Raw genomic sequence first — 24,841 nt, 5'->3', positions numbered from 1 at the left:
GGGGGGGGGGGGGGGGCAGCCTGACCCAGAGGGAGGGGGGAGGGGAGGCAGCCTGACCCGGAGGGAGGGGGGCAGCCCCTCTGCATGCCCTGCTGCGGTGGAGCTGGAGGGCGGCCTCATGCCCTGTTTGCCTGGCACACAGCAGGCACTTCAGGATGCCGCCTCCCCTCTCCCTCGCACTCAGAACCGCAGAGGTGCCCTCGAGGGTGGGAGCCTCACGGTCCAGGCTCCGGGGCCCCCCCTCCACCCTGACTGCGCCCCTCACCTGCCCCGTGTGGGCTTCTCTCCCCTCCCCGTCCCGCAGCACGTCATCCGAGCCCAGAGAGCCATCAACAACGAGATGGCCCACCAGCTGTACGTCCTGCAGGTGCTCACCTTCAACCTCCTGGAGGACAGGATGATGACCAAGATGGACCCCCAGGACCAGGTGAGCCTTCGGAGCCCCCCTTCCGTCCCACAGGCAGCCGCGTGCCGAGGCACGAGCGAGGCAGGCGCTGGGCTGGGGGCTTCCGTGCGGGTCAGATTGGAACTCGGGACCGGCCACCTCCAGGCCTGACTGCCTGCCTGCTTAGAGGCTTACGGCTAGCCTTTCCCATGTCGGGGCCTTGGTCCTGGGGAGAGCCCGGGAGGGGCAGGGCCTCGGCCTTCCGCCGACATCCTCGGCCTGATAGGCCGACCTGCCAGGGAGGCCGTTACAGAGCTCCGGGCCTTCCCTCTCGGCCTCCTCCTTTTCCTTGAAGTGCTCAGAGTCGTCTCCCCTTCTTTGGAGGGGCTCTCGGGGGGAGACGTCTGCCCATTACTCTGCATTCTGGGGGACGTGATGAGGAAAGGACCGAGGTCTGCCTCTCTGTCTGTCTTTCTGTCTCTCTCTGTCAGTCCCTCTCTCTCTAGCCTTGCCCGTGCCTCACTCCTTGCCCCGTGCCCAGATCCCCCCCGGCACCTACACTGGCATCTTCCCTGTACCCTCAGGACGACACATCCCCACAGCCGAGCCCCCTCTAGACCTACCTTTGCCCCCTGTATCTGGGCTCGGTGTGGGGTCGGGGCCTAAGATCTGCCTCCTGTGGTCTGTCCGTGGCCACGATGACAGGGAAGGACACTGCCGGCCACCCGCCCTGTGGCCTTCTCCTGGCCCTCAGCTCTCAAGCCCTGGAGGGCATGGCCTGGCAGGGATGGAGGCGGGAAGCCTCCCAGGCCGAGGCTGCTGCCTGACAGGGTTTCTGGAGCCCCTCCATCTCCTTGGCTCTTGGTGGGGCTCCCCTCCTGAAGGATGGGTGTGTGGCTCCCACAGGCCTCCCAGACACCCAGGGTAGAGCTCGGCAGGGCCTGAGGGACAGGGGAGGGCCCAGTCGAGCCTAGAAGGCCCCACTCTTAGGTGTGAGTCCTTTATCATGATGAGGTCATGGCTGGAGACATGGGAAGAATAGACAGAGTCCTGGGCTTTGTGTCAGGAACCCCTGCTCTGGAATCCTGGCTCTGTGTGACCTTGGGCAAGTCCCTTCCCCTTTCCAAACCTCAGTTTACTCATCCACAAAAGGGGCCCATCAGAGTGCTCCCCTCAGAACGGTGTTGCAGAAATGTCAGCGGTTCTCTTCTTCCCTGTCACAGGCCCAGAGGGACATCATCTTTGAGCTGAGACGCATCGCCTTCGACGCCGAGTGTGAGCCCAGCAACAGCAGCGGGAGCATGGAAAAGCGCAAGTCCATGTACACGCGGGACTACAAAAAGCTGGGCTTCATCGTAAGTACCTGGTGGTCTCCGGGCCTCTCCTTGCTGGCCTCAGAGCCTCCTAGCCTCCATCCCCTCAGCTGGTTTCAATGAAGCATCCCTAGAAGCTCCTCTGGGCCCTGGATTCAAGGAGGTCCCAGACAGTGCCTTAGATGGCTGCTGGATTTGTGCCCAGGAGCCTTGGGGCTTAGGAGAACTCATTTTCTCCCTGAGCGCACAGACCCCCTCAGAGCCAGGCTGGCTATGCAGCTCCAGGTAAAGCTCTTCACCTGTCTGGGCCTCCATCGGGTAGCAGGTTCTGATGATCTATCAATCAGCATTGGGGGGTGAAGTGGAGGGGGAAGTCTTTTTTTTTTATTTTTATTTAGAATATTTTTCCATGGTTACATGATTCTCCCTTCCTCCCTACTCTTTCCTCCCCCTCCCAAAGCCAACAAGCAGTTCCACCACTGGGTTATCCTTGTTATCTACTGGGTTATCAGTGTTCAAAATCTATTTCCATGTTATTCATATTTGCAGTAGAGGATCCTTTAACATCAAAACCCCAATCACATCGCTGTCGCACTACATGGTTGATCATGCAGTTCTACAATTCTGCTCCCACAGTTCTTTCTCAGCATGTGGATACATTCTTTCTCCTAAGTCCCTCGGGATTGTCCTGGGTCATTGCGTTGCTGCTAGTACAGAAATCCATTACATTCGATTGTGCTACAATGTATCAGTCTCTGTACAATGTTCTCCTAGTTCTGCTCCTTTCACTCTGCATCACTTCCTGGAGGTCGTTCCAGTTCACATGGAATTCCTCCAGTTCATTATTCCTTTGAGCACAATAGTATTCTATCACCATCACATACCACCATTTGTTCAGCCAATCCCCAATTGAAGGCCCCTCATTTTCCAATTTTTTTGCCACTACAAAGAGCGCGGCTATAAATATTTTTGTACAAGTCTTTTTCCTTATTATCTCTTTGGGGTAAACCCCAGCAGTGGTATGGCTGGATCAAAGGGTAGTGCCTCTCCAGTCTTGAAGACATAGCCGAGCCACTGTGTAACACAGGTGCCACCATCTTGCTTCTGGCATGGACCATCCATCCAGACTTGGAAGGAACCCAATGAGGCAGGAATGGCAGAAGTGCCAGACTGCCCCCCCCCCAAGCTGGCTGTCCACCTCACACCCCCTGGGCTGCTTGCAGAGTCTTTCACCCCCGTGACTGTGGCGGGCTATGGGGCCCAGTGTGTGACTCACTCTCCTTTCTGAGATCAGGCATGCCCAGCTCTTTTTCCCTGATGGACCTTCTGGAAAAATTGGACTCGTGCTGCCAGTACCACTTCATGCCTCTTTGAAGGGAGGCTTTGAAGGATGGGCTGGAGGCCCATCCGTCCTGGACCTTGAGACTCCTTCCTAAGAAGCCCTTGTTTGCTTGTCCCCCAAGGCTTGCAGGATATAGCTGATGGCCCCACTGCCTTCTGGGGGCTCTTTGTGGGGGAGTCATTGTCAACAATGCCCCCCACATGCTTCCCAACAGGCAGGGCCTTCTCCTGGAGGCCAAAGAGGGCCAATGATGGCGGCCTCTGAAGCCCTATGCAAAATCGCCTGGCAGATCAGGACGAGGGAAGGAAGCAGGTCCTGAGGAGGCTAGGGATGGGCCCAGGACCCGTGGGCCAGCTCCCCCTCCAGGCCTGGATTCCAGAGATGTCACCCATGGGAACAATCACAGAAATACTAGATTTCACGGAGGAGGCCCGGCCTTCTTGGTGGGCATCTTTGGCAAAGGATGTGTTGGGCCCACTGGAATGTGCTAACACTCGCCCTCTGCCCGGGACAGAGACAGAGCTGGCATGCCAGGAGGATGGAGGGGGCACCGGGGGATCTCCAGCTATCCCCAAGGAGGTGGGGGCTGACCTCTGGTGGGACTCAGTAGGACAGAATGGGCTCAGGGTGAGCTCTTGGGGCCGAGACCCTGGGCTGGTGTCAGGGGAGAGCAGCAGACTTTAAGGGACGCTTAGGGGTGTCTGTGGGGTCCATGTGGGGTCCATGTGGAAGGCGGCTGCCATTTTGGAAGCGAATCAAGGGCTGAGTTCCTGAAGGGTTCCTACAAGCTCCGTCCGGGAGGAGGCCTTCCACGAGCGCCCTAACAGGCTCCTTCGGGGCCACTGATCAGAGCAGGAGGGGCCTGGACCGTCTCGGGGTCAGCCCTGGCCCCGCAGGATGTCGGTGGCTTCTGAGATGGGGGGTCGTCTCGGCAGTTTGTGGGTGTGTCTGAACAAGAGCCCCGACCCTCCGTGACCCCACTGGAGAGCTGGAGAGTGTGCAGACATTGAAAGGGGGTCAGCATTGGCTCCAGAGCGTGGGAGAAGGGGAAGAGAACCCCGGCCAGGCTGAACGTCCAAGCGGTCGTTTTGTTGTGGTTTCAGTCATGTCCGACTCCCCATGACCCCTTCTGGCTCTTGGAACAGTGAGCTGTTTCTTCTCCAGCCCATTTTACAGATGAGGAAAAAAGCAGGGTGAAGTGACTTGCCCAGGGTCACACAGCAAAGATGCATCTGCGGCCAGATTTGAACCCAGGACCTTCCACCTCTAGGGCTAACTCTACCCACTGAGTGACCTCGCTGCCTGAGCCAGTTTCTTAAAATGGGATGATGGTGTCTCGTCTCATTGGCGCTTCCTTCCCCTCGAACCCTTAGTGACCATCGCTCGGCCATCAGCCGGCCGGATTTCAGGAGTGTTGAGGCTGGAGGAGAGGGAGGGAGGCCGGCCCTTAGGACACTCGCAGCATTTCTCGAGGAAGTTCCCCCTCGTATCCGGGTGAGGTTTGCTCGCCAGCCCAGACCAGGTCATCGTGGCAGTCTGAGCTGTCCGTCCGGAATGGCGCCGGGAGACGCGTCCGGCCCGGGGCGGCCACAGAAGCCCAGCGAGCCTCCTGTCCAGGCTCTGCGCAGCCCAGTAAAACCAGGCAGGAGGACTCGTTCCAGAACCTCAGAGAGGCGGCCTGCTTTCCGGAACGAGCAGCCGCGTTTGGAGCAGGAAGACGCGAGTTCCAGTTCCGCAGCAGCGGGCCGCCTTGGCCCAGACCCGCCGTCTCCGGGTCTCGGCCATCTCCAGGGACCTTGTCTCTAAGGTTCCGAGGGGGGACACTCGGAATCCTCTGGCACGGCCCGTTTCCCCGCTAAGTGTCCGCCCTGTGCCAGTGGTACAGTTGTCTCCGAGGGTGGCATTCAGGGCCCCCAGTCTGGCCTTCCCCCCAAGAGGCTCGGTCCCACGTGCTCAGGTGCTCCCAAGGCCCCGTAGCTGTTGGCAGAAGGGACGGGAAGGCCTGCAGGTGTGCTAACGGAGGCAGAACAGAGCAGGAGGGGACCCCAGGCTGGCCCGGACTAAGCGAAGACAAAGAGCGGGTTTCCCGCATCCCAGGTCTCCTCGCTGGAGTGGACAGAGGGCCAGGCCGCGGAGGGCCGGCCGGGGGACTGTCCTGTCTCCTCCTGGCACCCTGAGGCCGTTTGGCCAGAAAGCGGACGCAGGACAGCTGTGAGCAGCCCGAGAGAGGATGGGCGAGGGGAGGGTGAGGAGTGGACGCTTCTGGTGGCAGAATTGCCCAGACGGGCCATGAAGGGGCCGCACCCCCTCCTCCAGGCTCCCCGCCCCGACAGGGTCTGTTCTGGGGAGCAGTGCTGAGCCACCCTCCCCCCCACGTGTCGGGGCCCGTCCCTGGCCTCTGTGGCTGGCACTTGGAGGCCGGCGCATTCTTTCACCTTCATGTCCCCTCCTTGCTGAGCAATGTTGGGGTGATCAGTGTGGACAGTAATCACGGACAGCCCCAGGAGCCCAGCAGAGAGAGCCCGCAGGGGCTGCCCTCGGCCCTCGGCCAAATACAGACAGCGTGACCCTGGCCAGGTCACAGCCTCTTGGTGCCGACCTTCCCAGGCTGGACTGTAGACAAGGCTTGGCCTCGGGGCCTTTCTCAGACCTGTGAGGGCCCTGCTCCAGGCCCTGCCTCTGTCCTCGGTGCCCAGGGGGTGCCCAGGGCGTCAGGAATGCCAGCCAGCGTGGCCAAAGGAGAGCATCCAGGAGGTGTGGGCTGGGGGGCCGGGGCTTAGGAGGACGCCTGAAGGGCTCAGGCACAAGAGAAGGGCCAGGGACCAAGAGCCAGATCCAGAGGGCCTTTGGATGGCGGGTCCATGGCCTGGGAGCTGGGAGGTCCGGCCCTGCTCTCATCCGGCCTGCCTGGCCTCCTGGGCCTGCCCTTCGCTTCTGTGACTTAGGGGGCCCGGGAGGACAAGCTCTGGGGGCTCAGCAGGGTGGCTGGGCCCAGAGAGGGGCTCTCACCCCCTTCCCTGGCACAGGGCCGGGCCCTCTCCAGCCGGGGCCCTGTCACTGTGGCCCCAACGCCAGGCAGGCTTCCTCAGAGGGTTCCCAAAGCGGCGGGCAGCCAGCCCTGGCTCTCCCGCTGCGGGTCCCTCCTCTCAGGCCTGCCCAGGGCCGCGGCCCCTCTCCTGGCTCTGCTTTCCAGCCTTTCCCAGCCTCCCGGCACACTGCGCTCTGTGCTCACTAGAGGGTGCTCCTGACACACGCATGTGGAACACGGCCGTGCCGGGGAGAGGCTGGAGGCAGGAGCGGAGCACAGGCTGGATCCCGAGGAGGACCCGTGTCGGGGGAGGCAGGACCTGGCCCTGCCTCTGGCCTGGCTGCCGTGTTCCTGGACAAAGCTTTAGAGGCGAGCCGAGGAGGGCTGGCGAGCCAGCAGACGTCGGCCGCCCTCCTGACCTGCGGCTCCTCCATCGGCGTCTCGGCTTCCTTCTCTGCACGCTCTCCTGTGGGGCCCCTCCTGGCACACAGACGGGCCGGGGGCCCCTGCGGCCAGCCCTGACCGCCTCCGATGACCCCCAGACTGCCCTCCCCGCTCCTCGTGCGTGTCTGCGGAAGCCAGGAGAAGGGCGGCACTAGAGGGCACTCGCTGCCCGGCTCCCAGCCTCACGGCTGAGGCTCTTGTTTTTCTCAAGTGCCCGGGCTGCTGGCTGGCCCCTGCGGGCATCATCCTCCAGTAGACCCGCCGCCCACTAGCAGCCCCTCTTCACACATCCCCGGGGCTCGTGCCCAGCGTGGTGGACTTTCTTTTTATGTTAAAAAGCCCCGACTTTCTGTGTGAGAATCAGTACTCTCTGTCGTATCGGATCTAAGGCTAAAGGGTGGTAAAGGCTAGGCCATGGGGGTCAAGTGACTCACCCAGGGTCACACAGCCGGGAAGTGTCTGAGGCCACATTGGAACCCAGGACCTCCCGTCTCTAACCCTGACCATGTAGCTGCACCCACTAGCCCAGTGCTGGGCAGACTTAAAGAGGGGCCAAAGGAAAGGAGATGCTCCTCTGTCCGTCTGTTTCTAAGGCAGCTCTTTCCAAGTTTCACTGTATTGTGTCCTACTTGTATTCGCCAGATCAGGAATGCTGTTAAGCTGCCCAATAGAACATTTCAGGGGGCCCTTCTGGCCTGCGGGCCGGGGTTTGCCCGTCACTGCCCAAGTTTAAAAGCATTCGAGGGCTCAGGGAGGTCCAAGGAGAGGACGTCCAGCCGACCAGCATCCTCTTCTCTGGCCGGGATGCTCAGCGCTGCTCCGCGGAGCCGAGGCCTCTTCTTACCTCTCACCAGGTCACTCCCTGGTCCCAGAAGCTGCCATGACTCCCCAGTTCCTCTGAGAAAAAGCACCAGCCTGGTTTCCCACCGCCTGCCTCGATGGCCCTTCCTTGGCGTTTGGCAGAACGAGCTTCAGGGGTGACGCGGGACGCCCCAAGTGGAGAGGGAATGCTGGGCCGGCGCCCGAGGGACTCCCCAGCTCTGCTCCTCACACACTCGTGCTCTCTTCTGGCTCACTTGGCCTCCAGGGCCAGGCTCAGGCCCGTCACCCCGGCTCTCAGGGCTGGTCTGGGAGCCGCGGCCGCAGCGTGTCAAGGCCGCGGGAGACAAGCGGAGGGAAGCTCTGAGGCGTCGGGCCCATCCGCTAAGACCATGGAACGCTCGTGCCAGAAGGGGCCTCGGGCCTCGCAGAGGCTGCCCTTCCCGTCTGACGCTCGGGGAAACCGAGGCTGGGGGGGCCGCATTGGGCCCGATTCCCCGGCCAGACGTGAGTGGGCTCCATGAGGAATCCCGGGGACAGGCTCGTGGAAACGCTGGCCTTCGCCATTCTGTTCAGGCTCAAACTGAGCCCGTTTGGGATGAGCCTCGTGCCGTGGACTCGTCTCGGCCCTCAGGCTGCCCCCTCAGGAGTTGGAGAGGCCGCTGGGAAGCCCGGCCTGCCGGGACGGCCCACCCAGGACGGCCCTTCGCTGCCGGGGGCCGCGAGCCCCAAGGATGACAAAGCAGAGCTTCACGGGGAGACAGGCAGGCTGGCTCCTGGTCGTCCCCCCGAGCCGGAGAGGGGGGACTCGTGTCTCTCTCCGGGGGCCCCCGAGAGCGGCCTTAGAGAAACCAGCCAAGCTGGCTTTGTGGAAGCGAGTTTTCCGGGACCAAACCCCGAGTTGAGGCCAGCGTCCCAGGCTGTGGAGGGAGGAGAGGACACGTCTGAGGCGCTTTTGTCGCCCATCCGCCCACCCGGGCACGGATGCTTCTTCCCCCAGAAAGGGCATCATGGAGGTGCTGGATGGGGATGTCCGAATAAGGGACAAAGTGGGCAGCTCAGTGGATGGAGAGCCAGGCCTGGAGATGGGAGGTCTTGGGTTCAAATCTGGCCTAGCTGTGTGACCTTGGGCAAGTCACTTCACCCCATTCCCTAGCCCTTTTTGCTCCTCTGCCTCGGGAACAATATCCAGTAATGATGGCTGAAAGAGGGATGAGGATGGGCCACTCCTGATTCCAGGCAACAGTTCAGCTCTAGGATCACGTGCCTCCCACGTGCTAGGCAGCGAGTGGAGCGCTGGGTCTGGAGTCAGGAAGACCCGAGTTCAAATTCAGCCCGAGTGACTTTCTAGGTATATGACCCTAGGCAAGTTATTTCACCTCTGCTCGCCTCCGTTTCCTCAGCTGTAGCAGGGCCATCACAATAGCCTTCACCTTCCTGGGTTAGGAGGAGAGAAGGAGATCCTGTGGAAAGCCTGGCCCACGGTAACCAGAGGCTTGCCAGATGGCCTTCCCTGCCCTCCTGGGACCGTGCCGGGGGTTGGGGACAAGCGGAGAACAGCCCTACAGCCCCTGCCCGCAGAGGCCTGCATTCTTCGTGGGGACGACCACCGGGAATAAGAGAACCGATGCCCGGTCGTCCGGGCCAGGTAATGGAGGAGCCCTGGAGGAAGCCCACCTTAGGAGGGAAGTCATTCCTGCACGAGGAGCGGCCCGCTGGTCCGCCAAAGAACGTGCCTGGCCACGCTGTCGGCAAGCTACGAGCTCTCTCCGGTTGTCCAGTGATGGCCAGTATGCCATTGGGCACCACCTTGGCCTTTTCTGCCTCCTCGGTCGTCACGGAGCATTCAGTAAAGTGGCCACCATCCGCCAGGCCCTGAGTGCCCACTTCTCTGCCCTCGGGGAGTCTGTTCCCAAGAGGACGCCGTCCTTGGGACTGACCGTCCTCCGTGCCCCCAGGGGAGGCCTTTGTCTCTGAGGAGAGCAGTGGCCCTGGCAGTGCCATTGGCGGAGGCTTTGTTCACTTTGCTTTCACCGCGGTGCCAGGCTGACCTGGCTGACTTCGGACACAATTGACTTTGCTGGTCTCGGACTTGTCATCAGCCTGTGTGGCCTTGGCCGAAGGGGAGCTCGAAGCTGCTGACAGCTGGTGGCCGTAGATCAGTCATTGCCGTTTTCCTGCTGCTGCCCCCCGGGCCCCGGATCTGAGAGCCGAGGAGAAGGGCCCAGAGCCAAAGATGGAGGACACGCTCTCCCGTCCGGCCCGTCCTTCTTAGGGAACCCTAAGCTTTGGCTTAGGAGGGCTCCAGGGGAGCAGCGGGTGCTTTGGGGCCAGTTTTCCCGATGTAGCTGTCACTTCTGCAGGACGTCCGGGATCACGGGCTGCCGGGCAGCTGCCCACCCCAGTGGCACGTTGGTGTTCCGGCGGTCAGGGAGGTCTTGGGGGCATTTCCTCTTGCTCACCCTCCGGCTGGGGAGGAAGCTCCCCCGGGATAGGTCTGGGGACGTTCGGCCTTTGGCCCAAGGGAGCCACCACACGGTCCCCGCGTAGAGGTGGGAGGCTGCCTAGCAAGAAGGACGAGCCGCCCTCCTGCTCTCCCGGGGCCAGAGGCATCGGGGAGCCTCCTGAGAGCGTGCGAGTGGCCAGGCTGAGGGAGGGAAGGGGGGCTCCTTCTCACGACAGGTCGGAGCATCAGGGGGAAGATTCCCGAAAGGCCGAAGCCCCCCTCCCGCTCGCTGCACGTGCCCCGAGTCTGGCCCTTGTTCCTGGGCCTCGTGTGCCAAGAACAGAGTTCGGCCAGTTTCCCCCAAAATGTCATCCCGAAGGGGATCAACGAGAGGCTCCTCCAGCATCTTTCAGCCTTTGCCATTGTGTGGAATATCTTTTTCTTCCCTTTCCTGAACCAGCCAGTCCAGGAAGAGATCCAGTAATCAGGATGAAAGCATTAGCATAGCTAAATGCTCATTTGCATCTTTTGGGGCTGAGGCTGCCCTGGATGGGAGCAATATGGCGTTCCATAATGCATGAGGTGCCGCAGCGCTGTCACATCTTATTAAGCCCAGCCGAGCGGCCGCCCTCGGAGCGGCCAGCGGGGAGCCTGCCTGCCTTTCTCCTTGGCTTCTCTCGTCCCTGTCCTTCCCGAAGTTCTGGGGGAGCCTTGCCTGAGGGGGGAAGGGCAGCCCCCCATTCCCAGGGGGAGACCCCAGCTCGCGGCGGCTGGGCCTGCCCTGCAGAACACAAGGGACGGGGAAAAGGGATGGACTTGGGCCTCCTTCCAGCCAAGGGATGGCTAACGCCAGAGCTCTCCCCGGGGAGGGAGGGAATCCACGTTCCGTGACCTCCTCCACGCTGGGCACTCTGCTGATCCCGCAGAAACGATGATTTCCATTTGATCCAACAGCCCTACGAGGTGGTGCTCTCGTTAGCCCTGTGCCACAGCTGAGGAAACCGAAGCAGACAGAGGAACGTTACTTGGCCAAGGGCACAGAGCCAGGAATGGTCCGAGGTTGGATTCGAACTCGGGTCTTCCGGGCCTGCAGTATCTACGGAACTTCAGCTGCATCCGCAGTCCTCCCTGATTATGTCCAGTTTGTCTCGTCTGTTCCTCCTTCCTACAAAGGGGTCTCCTTCTTGTCTCCCCGGTTAGCCCATCGGCAACGCGTGGTGGATGCTCCACCCGACGCCCAAGTTTTACCCACTGCGAATAAGGGCAGGCCGTTGGTTGGTGGTGGTTCTCGTTCCCAGAATTCCAGAAGCAGACGATTTCTGGCCTCCATGGTGGAACCGGATTTCCGAAGCTCGTATTCCAGGCAGAAATCAGTATTCCTTTCAGACACTCACACTCTTAGAGTGACATTAGCAGAAGAGCCCTGCGAGCTAGGCAGTTGGGTGAAGGGACTTGCCCAGGACCACACCGCCAGGACGTTTCTGAGGTCAGAGTTAGAGCCGGGACCTCCATCCTGAGGCCTGGCTCTCTCACCAGGAGCCTTAGGCAGCATTATTGCCCCCGGGGGCCCAGGTTGCCCCTGCAGGCACATGCACGTACTTTCCCTTGCTGTGATGTTGACATTTCCTATAGGAACCCTTTTCCTTTTTATCCTTTTTTTAATTTCCAGGACCTCGAACAGCACCCGGCCACAGTAGCCAACCCCTGGGAGGGATCCGTTTCAGTCGGGGTTTTGTAGGGCGTGTTGACAGAGTCCCAGACACGCGTTTCACTCGGCTGTCCGGTGTTTGCTGAGGGGGCCTCCTTGGTACCAGGCAGCCAGTACGATCCTCCAGCATTCAGGAGGGATCTCGTGAGGGCGATGGCCTAGCCAGAGAGGAGTCTTGGGGCCAGTGAGCTCCGGGGGAGGGGGGGGAATCTCCTTCAGCAACCCCAGCAGCCTTGCCCATCCCAGTTGGGCCAGTGATTGGGGTTGGTGGGTGCCGCTGGGGCACTGTGAGTTGGCAGCGTGGCATTCATTGGACTGCAGGACCAGAAGGGTTCCCGTTTGAGGCAGATGCCCACGAACCTGACAGCTGGGGGAGACTCGGGAGGCTCTCTGGGCCAATCTGGAGCTGACCCAGAGTGCCCAACACAGGCCATCCAGCCTCTGTTTGAAGGCCCAGAGAGGGGGAAGGAGCCTCTCGTCTCCCCAGCCAGCCTCTTCCAGCTTGGTGTGCTGCGGTGGCTGGAGCCGGGAAGAGTCATCTTCCAAATTCAAGTCCATCCTTAAGACACTTCCTAGTTGTACGACCTGGATAAGCCATTTAATTCTATTTGCCTCGGTTTCCTCATCTGCCAAATGAGCTGGAGAAGGTCATGGCCAACCGCAACCAGTATCTTTGCCAAGAAAAGCCCAACTGGAGCCACAAAGAGTCGGACACGACCTTAAATGACTGAACACCAACAACCGGCCGGAAGCGAAACCCGAATCTCTCTCTGCCGCGTCTGCCCATCGTTGCCAGCCAGGCGCTTTTCCTCCCAACAGTCCTCCAGACACTCGGAGACTCCCTCCATTTCTTCTCTCCGGCCCCCTCCGGCTTACCCGTCTCGGGGCTGGTCTCCAGCCAACAAGATGCCAGTTCGGGTTTCTCGCCCCTGACAGGGCGGATTTCGGAGCCCAGAAGCCAAATGGATTCTGCAGATGGGAGAGCCTCAGCCTCCCCGGGCTATTCCCCGGGTTGTCCCCGACTCCCCAGATCTGCGCCATTCAGCCCACGGTTTACAGTCTCTGCTCTCCTTAGTGAGTACATGATCGCAAGGCGTGTAGTAAAAGCACTTCTGCTTGCCAGGCTCTGGGCTACAAATGTGAGTAAGCCAGAGCTCGCCCTCGAGGGGCTTATTTTCTCACAAGAGAAGGCAACGTGTCCCGAGAGCCGTGGCCAGGGAGCAGCGTTTTAGACAGGAAAGCGACCGGGCAAGAGCAGGTAAAGGCTTGACCTCCAGCCAGAGCCCAGCCACAGACGGAGGCTGGAAGCTCAGGGGCCTAGAATGGTCGTGGCACTCCTCCGAGATCCGTGGCCACGTGGCAGAGAAAGGCCTAAGTGAGCCAGAGTGGGCAGCGCCACGTCACGGAAAGACACAGCCGGAGAAGGAGAGGCACGTGTTAAATAGGTCTAGAGAAGGACACTGCAAGGAGAGGGCATGGGCCAGGCATGGAGAAGATCCTGCGGGATGGACGGGCAACTCCAGCCTTTCATGAGCATCCTTGAACTGCACAAAGACACAGTAAAGGAAGCCCGCCCAAGGCCGGGAAGACGGACGGACGGAGATGACGAAGGGAGAAGGCAGCCATCTGCAGCTGCAGGGGGGCATCACAGAACCATTTTCATATCATAGTCTCTGGGGCACGGAAGGTGCCAAGTCAAACCGCAGCTCAGGCCTGGAGCTGTGGAATAAAAGGCCCGAGGCCCTGAGGCGACAGAATGGGGCCATGGCAAAGCCGCGCAGGGCAACTACAAAGGAGGTGCCAGGCTGGAGAGAGTGTTTGCTGGTGGTTTTCTTTTTTCCTGTAATGGGTTGGCACCGCTCTCCCGAAAACAACAGGCGTCCTTGGAGAAGAGAAACAGCCGTCCTCCGTAGCTGGGGGCAAGAGCTGTCTGGTCTGGTTCACCGAGGAACGCGTCAGCAGGAAGTTACAAATGGTGCTTCCAAGGCCTCACCGAGGCACTTGGACGTCATGGTGGGAGAAGAGAAAATTCCAGGCAATCCATCAAAGCTCGCGCAGCTTCCATTTCAAGGCAGGTAGAACAAAACAACAACAAAAACTAAAAGGAAAATAAATCTACGACGACCGTCTCATAACTAAGGAAAGATGGGCAATGAGGCGGCTCCCCGGCTGCGACTGGCTCTCCTCTGGCCTTGGGCAAGGCCCCGCAGCACTCAGATGCCGGGACTCTGGACGATGATGCCCGTCATCATCACAATTCATGACTGAAAAAGAGTTCCATTGTAGACATTTTGACAGCCTTACAAAGAGAAAGGAGACGCTGCTTGGGCAGATGCCATCTGTCATCCGGAGGGGGAGTAAAGGAGCCCCCGCCCTCTCGTGCGTTCAGGATGAATGTTCCCCACCCAAATTCTCATAAATTTTTATAGCTTAATATTTCATTGAGAATTCAAGGCAAGTTTCTTTTGCTTTTCTGTTTATGAAAACCCAACAGAGAAAGAAAACACAAACTAGGGCAACCAGGTGGTGTAGTGGTTAGCACACATCAGAGTTCAAATTCAGCCCCAGATAGTTCCTAACTGTGTGACCCTGGGCAAGTCACTTCACCTACCTCAGTTTCCTTACCTGTAAAATGAGGACAATGAGAGCACCTTTCTCAGAGCTGTTGCAAGGATCAAATGTGATAACTTAATACAATGCCTGGCACATAGGAGGTGCTATAGAAATGCTACTTTTGTCATTGGACTGATGTGAGAGCTGGGGTGCTGGAAAACCAGTGGATCATTAGAAATGAACAACATTCATCTAGTCCCTCTCTTTCTCGCCTGAAGCGAGCAGAGACCAAGTCTGCCCTAGAAAATGGTGTGGTACTCTTCGTTTTCTGTCTCTCTGAAAGATGCCACTCTGCAAGCATCAGGGTTCATAGATAATTAACCGAGCATTTCTTCACAGAGACTCTGGGAAACTCGCTGATTGAGTTTTCTGACCGAAGGGAAATTGAAGAGAGGGCGTACGTATTGCTTTTCTGCTTTGAAGTCAGTAGAGTTCCACTCTGGCATCTTATTGTGGCGCGACACTTATCCCGTCCACTTTTCTTCTCCAAATGCCAGTACCTGGGCCTGCCCCGTCTGCCTTCTCCCCTGACCCTTAGGCATGACGAGTTTCTCAAACAGCGTAGTCTCTTCTGCTCCTTTTAGGACTTGAGCATTTTGTTCATCATTTAACCCTTTCGGGTTGCTTGATTCAAGTTATCTGTGTAGATTTCCCCTGGATTCTGGTTTTTTGTTTTTGTTTTTGTTTTTGCCTTCAGAAATTCTATTCAGACTTTTTTTTTTTTTTGTTTGCATGACTGTACACGTATAGCCTATATCAAGTTGCTTGCCATCTCGGGGAGAGAGAAAATTTGAAACTCGAATTTTTTTTTTTTTTTTAAACCCTTACCTTCCGTCTTGGAGTCAATACTGTGTAATGGCTCCAAGGCAGAAGATTGGTAAGGGTAGGCCATGGGGGTCAAGTGACTTGCCCAGGGTCACACCGCTGGGAAGTGTCTGAGGCCGGATTTGAACCTAGGACCTCCTGTCTCTAGGCCTGGCTCTCCATCCACAGCTGCCCCCGAAACTCGAAATTTTTTAAATGAATGTTAAAAGTTGTTTTTACATGTAATTGGGAAGAATAAAATATTAAATTTTAAAAAGGAAAAGTTAAAAAAATGACATTCTATTCAGTCATGATTCTTTTAATAGAAAAATGTGGAGATCATCAATTTTCTTTCGGGATTTTTTCCCTACTCTTTTTTTTCCTTTCTTATACTACTGCAAAGCCCTAGATAATTCTAAGTGGGGCTCCTTAATGCATAATATGTCTACTGTTAGCAGTATTTTTTATTTGGCCTAGAAGCTTTGGCATTTGGCAATCACATTTCTGGGAATATTAAATTTGGGGTTTCTTTCAGGTGGTGACCTGTGGACTCTTTCAATTTGTCTACAAGTTCCAACATTTCTGAGTAGTTTCTTCCTTGATTTCTTAGAATGTGGTACATAAGCTTTTTATTTAATTATACTTTTCTTGGAGAACACGATGATTTTAAAATTATCTGCACTCAGCTTGTTTCCTAGTTTAGTCCTTTTTGAAACTAGATGTAGTATGTTTTCTTCCCATTTTTCAGTATTCCGATTTTGCTTCTATATGTCTCATTATAGCATTGCATTTTTAAGTTCTCTCCCCACCCACCCCCACCCCCATATTGGTTTGTTGGGTTTTTTTTTCTCAGTGTCTACTACTTGGTAAGATTTTCCAGTTTCTATTCTAAACTTTTTATTATCCATCCAAATTTCCCTTTAAAGGTCTACTTTGAAAGTTTATCTCTTCCTTATCTTATTTTAGCAGGCTTTCTATTTTAGTCCTTAAGACAAATATGATCTTTTTCCTAATGTTCTACTTGCAGTTTGGTCAACTAGATGGTACAGTGGATAGAGTGCCAGGCCTGATATGGCCAGGAAGATTCTAGTTCAAATTTGTCCTCAAACACTAGCTGGGTGACTGTAGGCAAGTCACTTGACTTTGTTTATCCCAGTTTCCTTATCTGGAAAATGACCTGAAGAAAGAAATGGCAACCATTTAATATCTCTGCCAAGAAAACCCCAAAAGAGGGGTCACAAAGAGTCATACATGACTAAAGTGACTAAACAACAAAAACTCGTCATTTAGGAAGATTAGTGTGGGAGATTAATGTGGGAGAATCCAGAGTGTGGAAGTTGGGGCCAAGGTGGGCATTTGAATCCTGCCAAAGATAGCCATGGATCACTGGGTTACTTCCTCTGTGCTTTCTTTGCCCCCCCCCTTTTATTTTATTTTTTAATTTTTATTTTGAATATTTTCCCATAGTTACATATTTTATGTTCTTTTCCCCTCCCCTAAGTCCCCCTAGCCCCCCCTTAGCCAACGCACAGTTCCACTGGGTTTTACATGTATCATTGATCAAGACCTAATTCCATATTATTGACAGTTGGACTAGAGTTATCGTTTAGTGTCTACATCCCTAATAATATCCCCAACAGCCCATGTGTTCAAGCAGTTGTTTTTCTTCTGTGTTTCTCCTCCAACAGTTCTTCCTCTGAATGTGTCTAGTTTTCTTTCTTGTAAGTTCCTCAGTCTTGCTCTGGATCATTGCATGCTGTTAGAGAAGTCTGTTACATTCGATTGTGCTACAATGTATCCATCTCTGTGTACAATGTTCTCCAGGATCTGCTCCTTTCACTCTGCATCACTTCCTGGTGGTCGTTCCAGTTCACATGGAATTCCTCCAGTTCTTTATTCCTTTGAGCACAATAGTATTCCATCCCCGTCAGATACCACAATTTGTTCAGCCAGTCCCCATTTGAAGGACATTCTCTTATTTTCCAATTTTTTGCCACCACAAAGAGCACAGCTATGAATATTTTTGTACAAGTCTTTTTCCTTATTATCTCTTTGGTTTTCCCCCTTTTATGAAGGAGTTGATGGCTTCTTATGGGCCCTTCTAGCCCCATTCTTCTGCTCCCACAGTCCCATGTTTTCCTAATCTGGAATTTTGCCCCAGAGTGGTTTTAAACCATTGTATTTTATCAATGCAGTTGCATTTTCTCACTTCTTCAGACTCTTTATGAGGACTGGCAGGTCTTTACTGTTTCTTCTCAGTTTTGTTTGGCTCTGCAGTGGTTAGAATAAGTGGTGCCAGGCCTTCTGGGCAGCCCCAGGGCTCCTGGACAGCGGCTGACCACCCTACAGGGACGTCAGCCCTCGTCTGGGGTGGGAGCTCTTGGAAGCCTGATTGCTGGAGCCTCTGGGCTTTCCTTTTGTGGGCTGTTGCAGATGAAAAGTTTGTCTCTTGTCAGGTTGTACCCTTCCTCTTTTTCTCTCTGTGCCCGCTCTCCTCGGGGAGGGTGTTAGCCCCATGAGGACGAAGACAGCCATTTGTTTCCTCCTTTGCCTCCCTGGGCCCCGGGGCCATAGTTCACACATGGCAGCCCCTTCATTGGTTTGTTTCCTTGCATGCCATTGAATCCCTTTTGGTACTTCGCCCGGAGGCCCAGTCTGTGGAATGTCTCTGAGTGGGGGAGACGGAGCCCTCCAGGATTTCTGAGGGCGGCTCGTGGTCGCCTCCTCGGTCCTCGGGCTCCTTGTTTTGGCCTCCGGGGAGGCATTAGGGAGACAGACAGGCTGAGCAGTTCTCTGGAGGAGGAGGCGGCAGAAGGGCCGGCCTCGGACAGGGCTGCTCACGTGTGCCTCTCCTCGTCTTTCCACAGAACCACGTGAACCCGGCCATGGACTTCACCCAGACGCCCCCCGGAATGCTGGCCCTCGACAACATGCTCTACTTTGCCAAACACCACCAGGATGCGTACATCCGGGTAAGCGCGCCGGCCCTCTCCATGGCATCCTCTTCCCATCATTGTTTGACGAAATTGTTCCCATCTGAGGTTCGGGTCCAAAACACTTTTGCCTCTCTTTGGTGCTTAGAGCGCCCCAATACTGGCCGCAGCTCGCTTGGGTCAGACAGAGCAAGCGTGATCGAGCAGGCCCCAGGGCGGGGCTGGGGTCCCCAAGACAGAAAAGAAGTGGCCCCTGGCCTTCCCCTCCTCGTCTCCCTGGGGCAGAGCCTGGGCTCTGCTCCTGGATGGCCAGAGCCTTTCCCTCCTCCTCCCCGAGGGCGGGAGCAGAATTCCTAAAGCAGTGCTTTGGTTCGAGGCCTCACGTCCAGGCAGATTCCATCTTAGAGGGACCCCCGGGCTGCCCTGGGCTTCCTGAGGGGTACCCATCACCCAGCACTTAGAACGGGCACTGCCAACCTGTCCGGCTCGGAGCCTCGCCGCCCCTGCCCTGCCCTGCACCCCCTTCCAACGCTCTTTCCCTCAGGGCTCTCTGGCTTGTGGCCAGCCCCCCAGGGAAGGCCTGGCCGGCTGTTGGAGCCGTAAGCGAGGCTGCTGGTGGGCAGAGCTCACCGGCCACCGGAGCGATAGGCTCTCTGCCGTCCCCCTGAGCCACGACAAGGGCCCCCCGTGCCCGGGAGCCCAGAGGCCCAACGTGTGTCCCGGGATCTCCGACACTGACCCTCCGGAGAATGTGGCGGGCTTTTTTGGCCCAGCCCCAGCCCCAGAAGTAGAGCCTGAGAGCTCCGGGGACCCCGGCTGCCCGCTGTGGAGATGCCCCTCCCTCTGCAGCCTGGGGGGCCCGCCTGCCCGTGGGCCAAGGGGGTATCGCAGCTCTCCTTCGGGGCCCAAGAAGCAAGTGCTTATGAGGGACGCGCAGAGGGTCTGCTTCCAAGGGAAGTGCCAGCCCCCCCCCACCCGCACAGAGCCTGAGGGGGCTCTTCCTGCCCTGCTCTCCGGGCTGAGCCCTTGGGGTGAAGGAGCCAGTGGCTGTGTTGGGCCTCCCATGAGCCCTGGAGCACTCTGCGGCCCCAGGGGGGCACTCGTGGCTCCAGGCCGTCCCCTCAGCCCAGGCGGGGGCACAAAGTGTGAAATCTGGGCCCGGCCAGAGGCCAGAGGCCGGAGCTTTCTGCTCACTGACGAAACTTTGCCCACGCCGAGGGGACGTTGGCAGCAGCCCAGCTCTGCAATCACGGGACAGTTCATAGCGTGTAATTAAAGTTAATGACCGAGTAAGTGATGGGAATAAAGCTTGGTGGCCCCGCCAGGTTCCTCCTCCCCGTCCCCAAGACCTTGCCGGGGGCACCGCCAGGCTCCCCCTCGCCATTTATTACCTTATTTACTTGTTTGTTCCTTTATTTATGCTTGCCGCGCTGTTCACTCAGTCCCTCGTCGAGTCTTCTCTATCTGTTTGTTTGCGGATCTCTCAGATTCTGCTCGTCCCTTTCTCTGTCGTACCCGGGTGATTCCGAGGCCGGGTCAGCTTAAAGGAGCAAAAGCCCAAGCCTGCAGGGCTGGCCCGGAAAAGGATTTGTCTGTTTGCCCAGAAATATTAAGGAAAATGGCAGGGGGGCAGCAGGTCACTCAGTGACGGAGGATGGAGAGCCAGGCCTGGAGATGGGAGGTCCTGGGTTCAAATGTGCCTCGGATACTTCCTCGATGGGTGACCCTGCTGAATCACCATCTTCTGGCTTGGAACCTATACAGAGTATCGATTCTAAAATGGAAGGGGAAGGAGGGAGGCAGGGAGAGAGAGAGGAAGGAAGAAAGGAGGGAGGGAGGAGGGAGGGAGGAGGGAGGGAGGAAGTGGGTCCTCTGTTCCTCTCTTTGGCCAAGGACCCCAGCCTTGGGGATGGGCTTGTTGCTTGTAATCACCAGCCCGGAGCAGAGGAGGGGGTTCAATGGGGTGAATGGAGACCGCCTGGAAGAGTGAGGTCAGGGGCCCCCCTTCTGGCCTCTCCCAGCCTCACTGGTCATTTCAGGGCCATATTTCGTGCCCAGGAGAGGGCGGCAGTCCGTGGATCCTGCCTGGGCTAGAGTCAGGTTCCTCCCCTGCCCTCAGGCACCTCCTGGCCTGGTTGGCTGAGCCTGGCAGGACTCCTGAAGCCTCCTCAAGCCTCTAAAATGAGGAGGTTGGACCCAGTGGCCTTGGAGGTCTCTTCCAGCTCTAATTGTCTGAACCTCTGATGCACCAGTTAGTGCCGATGGGGACAAACCTTCTTCCTGGAATGCTCCACGGTCACGCTGGTCCTCCCCATGAACTCTGTGAGAGTAGGGAGCATTATCTCCATTATACAGATGAGTCCACTGAGGATCTGAGGGGTAAAGCGGGATCCTCATGATCGTTCAGATCTCTCAGCTCGTTCACATTAGAGGCAGGACTTGAACCCAGGTCTTCCCGCTTTCCTCGGTGCCCTCCATGAGTCAGTGCCTCCCTGGTTCTCCATAGCGGCGGGCACATGGCAGCTTTCCATCCGGCGAGCCCAGCCCAGCCTTTCCTTAGCTTCCGGCTCCTCTCCCAGCGCCGGGACATTTTCTGTCTTTGTATTCTCAGCCTCTTCCCCCGAGCAGACACTTCATCAGTGCTCCTGGAATTAATTGATGGGAGTCTTCTCAGCACAAAAGCCCAGAGGAGCCGGGGAGGGAGAGCTCAAGGTCTCGGCCCTTCTCTCCCGCTCCACCTCCTCGAACCCCTCAAACCTGCTAAGTCTGACCCTCTGGGGGGGGCCTCTGGGAAGCCGAGTCACGGCAAAAACCCAAATCAGCAGTTTTCTGGAGAGGCCTTAGAGGGGCCCAAAGCCCCCAGAAGCCCTAGATTCCAGGCTCCCTTCTGCCATCTTGCCTCTGTGACCCTGGGCAAGTCACTGAGCCAGTGCTGGCCACTGGCATCTCCCTGATGGGCAGGGACGGCCTCAGGGGGTGACGTTTCCAAGCGAGGTGCCGGCCCCACAAAGTCACGGATTCCCCCAAAGCCATTGAGGGGATCCAAAGGATAACGTTCCAGATCAGCCTCGGCCCGTATCTGCAGAGCCTCCTACCTCTCCCCAGTTGCCGGGCCTCGTAGCCGAAGCCAGCCTGGCCCGCTCTTCGGCCTCTCCATTATTCCTATGGACAGAGAATGAGAGGAAGGACTCCCACTTCCGTGACCCGTACGGCTCGCAGCTAGCATGGGGCCCCACTTTGGAGGGCCTTTTCAGCTGTCAGCCTGTTTTCTGATGGTCCCGGAGAACGCGCAGACCTCCACCGCCTGGGAGCCCACGGCCACCCGAGAAAACAGCCTCCCTCGTGAGGATCCCGTGGGGGAATCTAAGACAAAATGCTCTGCCCAACTTTAAAGCGCCCAATAGATGTAGCCTCGTTACTTAGCTCTACCATGATTATTTCTCCACATAAGCTCTAGTTGTCAAGTTTTCCCTTTGAAAGGGCTGAAATTCACTTTTCTGAACCCTCCCCAGAACCTGTGGGTTTGGGGTGAACTTGGAGGGCACACAGTGAGGACCCCCAAATCCACAGCTCCTTGGTTTGTCCTCTCCGGAGCCCAGCATGGCCCGGTGAAAGGAGCCGGATCTCTTGGGGGGGCGCCAGGGCGAGGGAGGCTGCAGGCATTTTAGGGGGTGAGGTTTGGGCCTCCTCCGGGGCCTCCCTTGGCCACCAGAGCCCGGGCTCACCCCAAAGTGCCTCCCCCTGGAGAGAGGGCGGAGGATACCCTGGTCCCACCTCGAGAGAACGGTCAACAGGTTCTGCCTTGGAAGCCTGCCACCCCCCTCCCCCCTCCAGGCTGAGGCCGGCCAGACCCTGGAGCCTCCAGAGGGGGGTCCCGTACCCCAGCTGGGCCTCGAGCCCCCCGGCTGAGCCCTCTCCTTCCCTCCCACAGATCGTCCTAGAGAACAGCAGCCGAGAAGACAAGCACGAGTGCCCCTTCGGCCGCAGCAGCATCGAGCTGACCAAGATGCTCTGTGAGATCCTCAAAGTGGGAGAGTTACGTAAGTCCGAGGGGGCTGCCCTGCCAGTCAGCCCTGAGCTTCTGTGTATGGGGGTGCCCGTGGTCGGATTATTGTCCTCGGGGGGATGCCGAGGGCTGTGCAGATGCCTTTGGGGCGGCCTTCGGGGCTGGGCGCCCCTCCTAGGAGATGGAAGAAGCCTTTGGAGGTATTCCGTGCCCACCGGTAGCCAGCTGCTGTGGCCTCACCTCCTGGGAGCTGGAGGGATGGATGCGAATCCTGGATGGAAAAGAGGGTGCTGAGCTCACCAGGCAGGCACAGATAAGGGTTGGGGCGAATGCAGTGCCTTCTGGGAGGGTAGCGTTCTCTGCCTCGGTGGCCCTGGGGTGCTCTTTCTCCTAGGCCTGCTCTTGGATGCCTTTCTTGGGAGAATGAATGGGGATGGGTGGTGTTGGGGCTCGTGATTGTCTAAAGCCCGCCATGTCGCTTAGCCACCTTGGATCCACCTTGCTTCCCGCCTGTCTTGCTCCTTACCTGAAGCCCTTCCGTGGAATCTAGAGTCACTCTAGAATCCGAAGCCTGAGTGGAGGTTGTGTGAAGCGCAGTCCTGGGGAATAAGAACCAAAGGAAAAGTCCCCTCCACACTGGGATGACTTTCCGTTCCAGTCCCAGGCTCCAGAATTTTCTCTGAGAGTCCTCACGGGCCACTGGAGATGGTTGAGCAGGGAAGTGGTCAGTTCTGGGTTCGAGGAGCATCACTGGGGCCGGGGCCAGGAGGAGGGAGAGGAGAGGGGGAGGGACTAGAAGCTGGAGGGCCAGGCAGGAGGCCACTTCCCAGGGACGTTGGTCACCGCAGATGAATCACTAATGAAGGGCTGCCCCGGCGTAGTCCCATGACCCATCTGTGCCGCTCCCTCTGGCCGGGCCACAAGCCTAATCGGTCGCCTACCCTGTGCCAGATGCTGATCCGGGCTGCCCCGTCCTGAGCGTTGGGGTGGCTTTTCCTATCTTTCCTCCATCTTCCTGGCCTTCTGTCTACACTGGGCACAGTGGTCTTCAGTCCAGGCCCAGGAAGCCCCACTGCTCTCTGTGACAATGCCTCGACTTCCCTTCCCTCTTCCTGGGCCAACATGGAGCCCTCTGATAAGGGGTTGGGGGGAGTCAGGCAGAACACCTCGGCTGGCCTCTGGGCCCAGCCACGTTTGCATGCAGGGCCCGCCAGGCCTGGGTCACTCGAGACACAAGGACTCTCGTGAGTCCCCACCATTAGTGGCCTCCTTCCTCAGGCCGTGGGCTCTGGAGGGCGCCATGAAGTGCCCCTTCTCTCTGCTCCTAAATGCCCGCCGTGAAGTGCCCCTTCTCCTCTCCGTTCCCAGCCACCGCATCCTGATGAGACGCAGCTCCCTCTTCACTCTTGTCCTTGTCCAGGTTCTGCCTCTCTCAAAATAGCTCCTTCTCTGGCCTTGGCAGCCAGGGATGCCCAGAGTAGGCTGATCCCTTCCCTTGTCATGACCAACTTCAGTGCGAATCCTCCCATGGCACGGTGCCCCCGACCACCCTGCAGGCCTGGGAAGGGTCCCCAGGAACACCACCCACAGCCAGGAGGTGTTGAGATGGGGGTGTTCCTGGCAGAACCATCCATGGGTTCCCAAAGGGTCTGGGGGGGCCGGACACAGAGCCCGCACTCTCCCGTGACCCCAGAGATGGCCCTCCTCAGGCCAGGCGGTGGCCAGGCAGGCTGTAGACCGAGTTTGCATGTCGTGCCCTGCCAGACATTTAGCTCCTTTCATAAGTAAGAGATGGGAGGCCCGACTAGAACTCACGGGCATCCCTGTGTGCTGGGCTGGGCGGGACTTGGCCAGAGGGTATCGGGGGCCAGAATCCAGAGCGTAGAGCAGGTCGCCCCAGAGTCCAGCCCGGCTCCAAAACAAAGATGGGCCAAGTGTCCTTTGTTTGTGGAGCTTTGGGGGTCTCCGGGGCTCATTCATTCTCGTGCTACTTCTGGAGACACTCTCAGCTCCAGACTTCCTTGGCAGTGCGCAGAGTGGTTGGGCCCTGGGTTCAGATCCTGCAAGCTCAGAATAGTGACATCTTTTCATTTGGGGGTTTGCTGGAGACATCCTCCTGGAGCTTCCTCCCGTTCTTCAGCCTTCTGTCTCTCGCCGTGCCTCGGTGGGCCAGAGCAGGACAGACTCGGGCTCAGCCGGCGCTCTCTCTGGCAAGTATCTTGTGCCCAATTCTGAGAGTGGCACCTGACCTTCTGGAGAGCCCTCTGCCCCTTCGGTCGCCACTCTGGGCTCCCATCTGCTCAGATGGCAGACGAGCGCACACGGCCCACTTCTCAGCCTGGCACCTGCTGCTCGGCCCACAGTTCTGCTCAGCCAAGGGTCAGAGCTCTGTCTTCCCAGAGGAACTTTTTTTTGCATTTCTTTTTTTTAATTAAGTTTATTTACTTAATTACTTTAGAATATTTTTCCTTGGTCCCATGATTCGTGTTCTTTCCCAGCCCTCCTCTCTCCCCCCCCGGAGCCGACGAGCGATTCCGCTGGGTTTTACACGCGTCGTTGACCAAGACCTGTTTCCATGTATTCATATTTGCACTCGGTGATCTTTCGGTGCCAGGCCCCGTCCTAGCCCCGCCGAACCACGTGACTGAACCACGTGGTTGATCCCGTGATTTCCTTCTGCGTTTCCGCTCCCACGGTTCTTTCTCAGGATGTGGTCCTGGGTCAGTGCGTTGCTGCTGGTAGACAAGTCCGTTATGTTCCATTGTGCCACAGTGAGTCCGTCCCCCGGAGGAACACGTTGTCTGAATGGTGTGGCCTCAGTTTCCCACCTTGTAAACCACACGCTGACCTCTAAGGGTCGGTCTCAGCGTGCCTTGCATGGCCTAGCGGGGCTCACGCCCTCCTTTCCGTGGCAGCCTGTGCCCCTGTGCCCTGCCCGTGGGCACGCAGCCTCTCCTGGCAGGCACAGCTCAGCTTCCATCCTTTACTCTTGGACACAAA

General features: G+C 57.7%; 1 protein-coding gene across 1 annotated transcript in view; it reads left to right on the top strand.

Moving 5' to 3' along the window:
• The window catches only part of ELMO1 (engulfment and cell motility 1), a 227,036-nt gene that overhangs the window by 60,067 nt on the left and 142,128 nt on the right, over window positions 1-24,841 (top strand). Inside the window, exons 9-12 of the mRNA XM_044676775.1 lie at window positions 193-427; window positions 1,609-1,740; window positions 17,770-17,874; window positions 21,767-21,875. Of these exons, the coding sequence (XP_044532710.1) occupies window positions 193-427; window positions 1,609-1,740; window positions 17,770-17,874; window positions 21,767-21,875 (581 nt within the window). The remainder of the gene's footprint in view (window positions 1-192; window positions 428-1,608; window positions 1,741-17,769; window positions 17,875-21,766; window positions 21,876-24,841) is intronic.

Source organism: Gracilinanus agilis, chromosome 1, assembly GCF_016433145.1.
Source record: "Gracilinanus agilis isolate LMUSP501 chromosome 1, AgileGrace, whole genome shotgun sequence".
In the NCBI taxonomy this organism is placed as follows: domain Eukaryota; kingdom Metazoa; phylum Chordata; class Mammalia; order Didelphimorphia; family Didelphidae; genus Gracilinanus; species Gracilinanus agilis.
The sequence above is the reverse complement of the archived record's forward strand: the minus strand, read 5'-3'. Positions and strand labels throughout refer to the sequence as shown.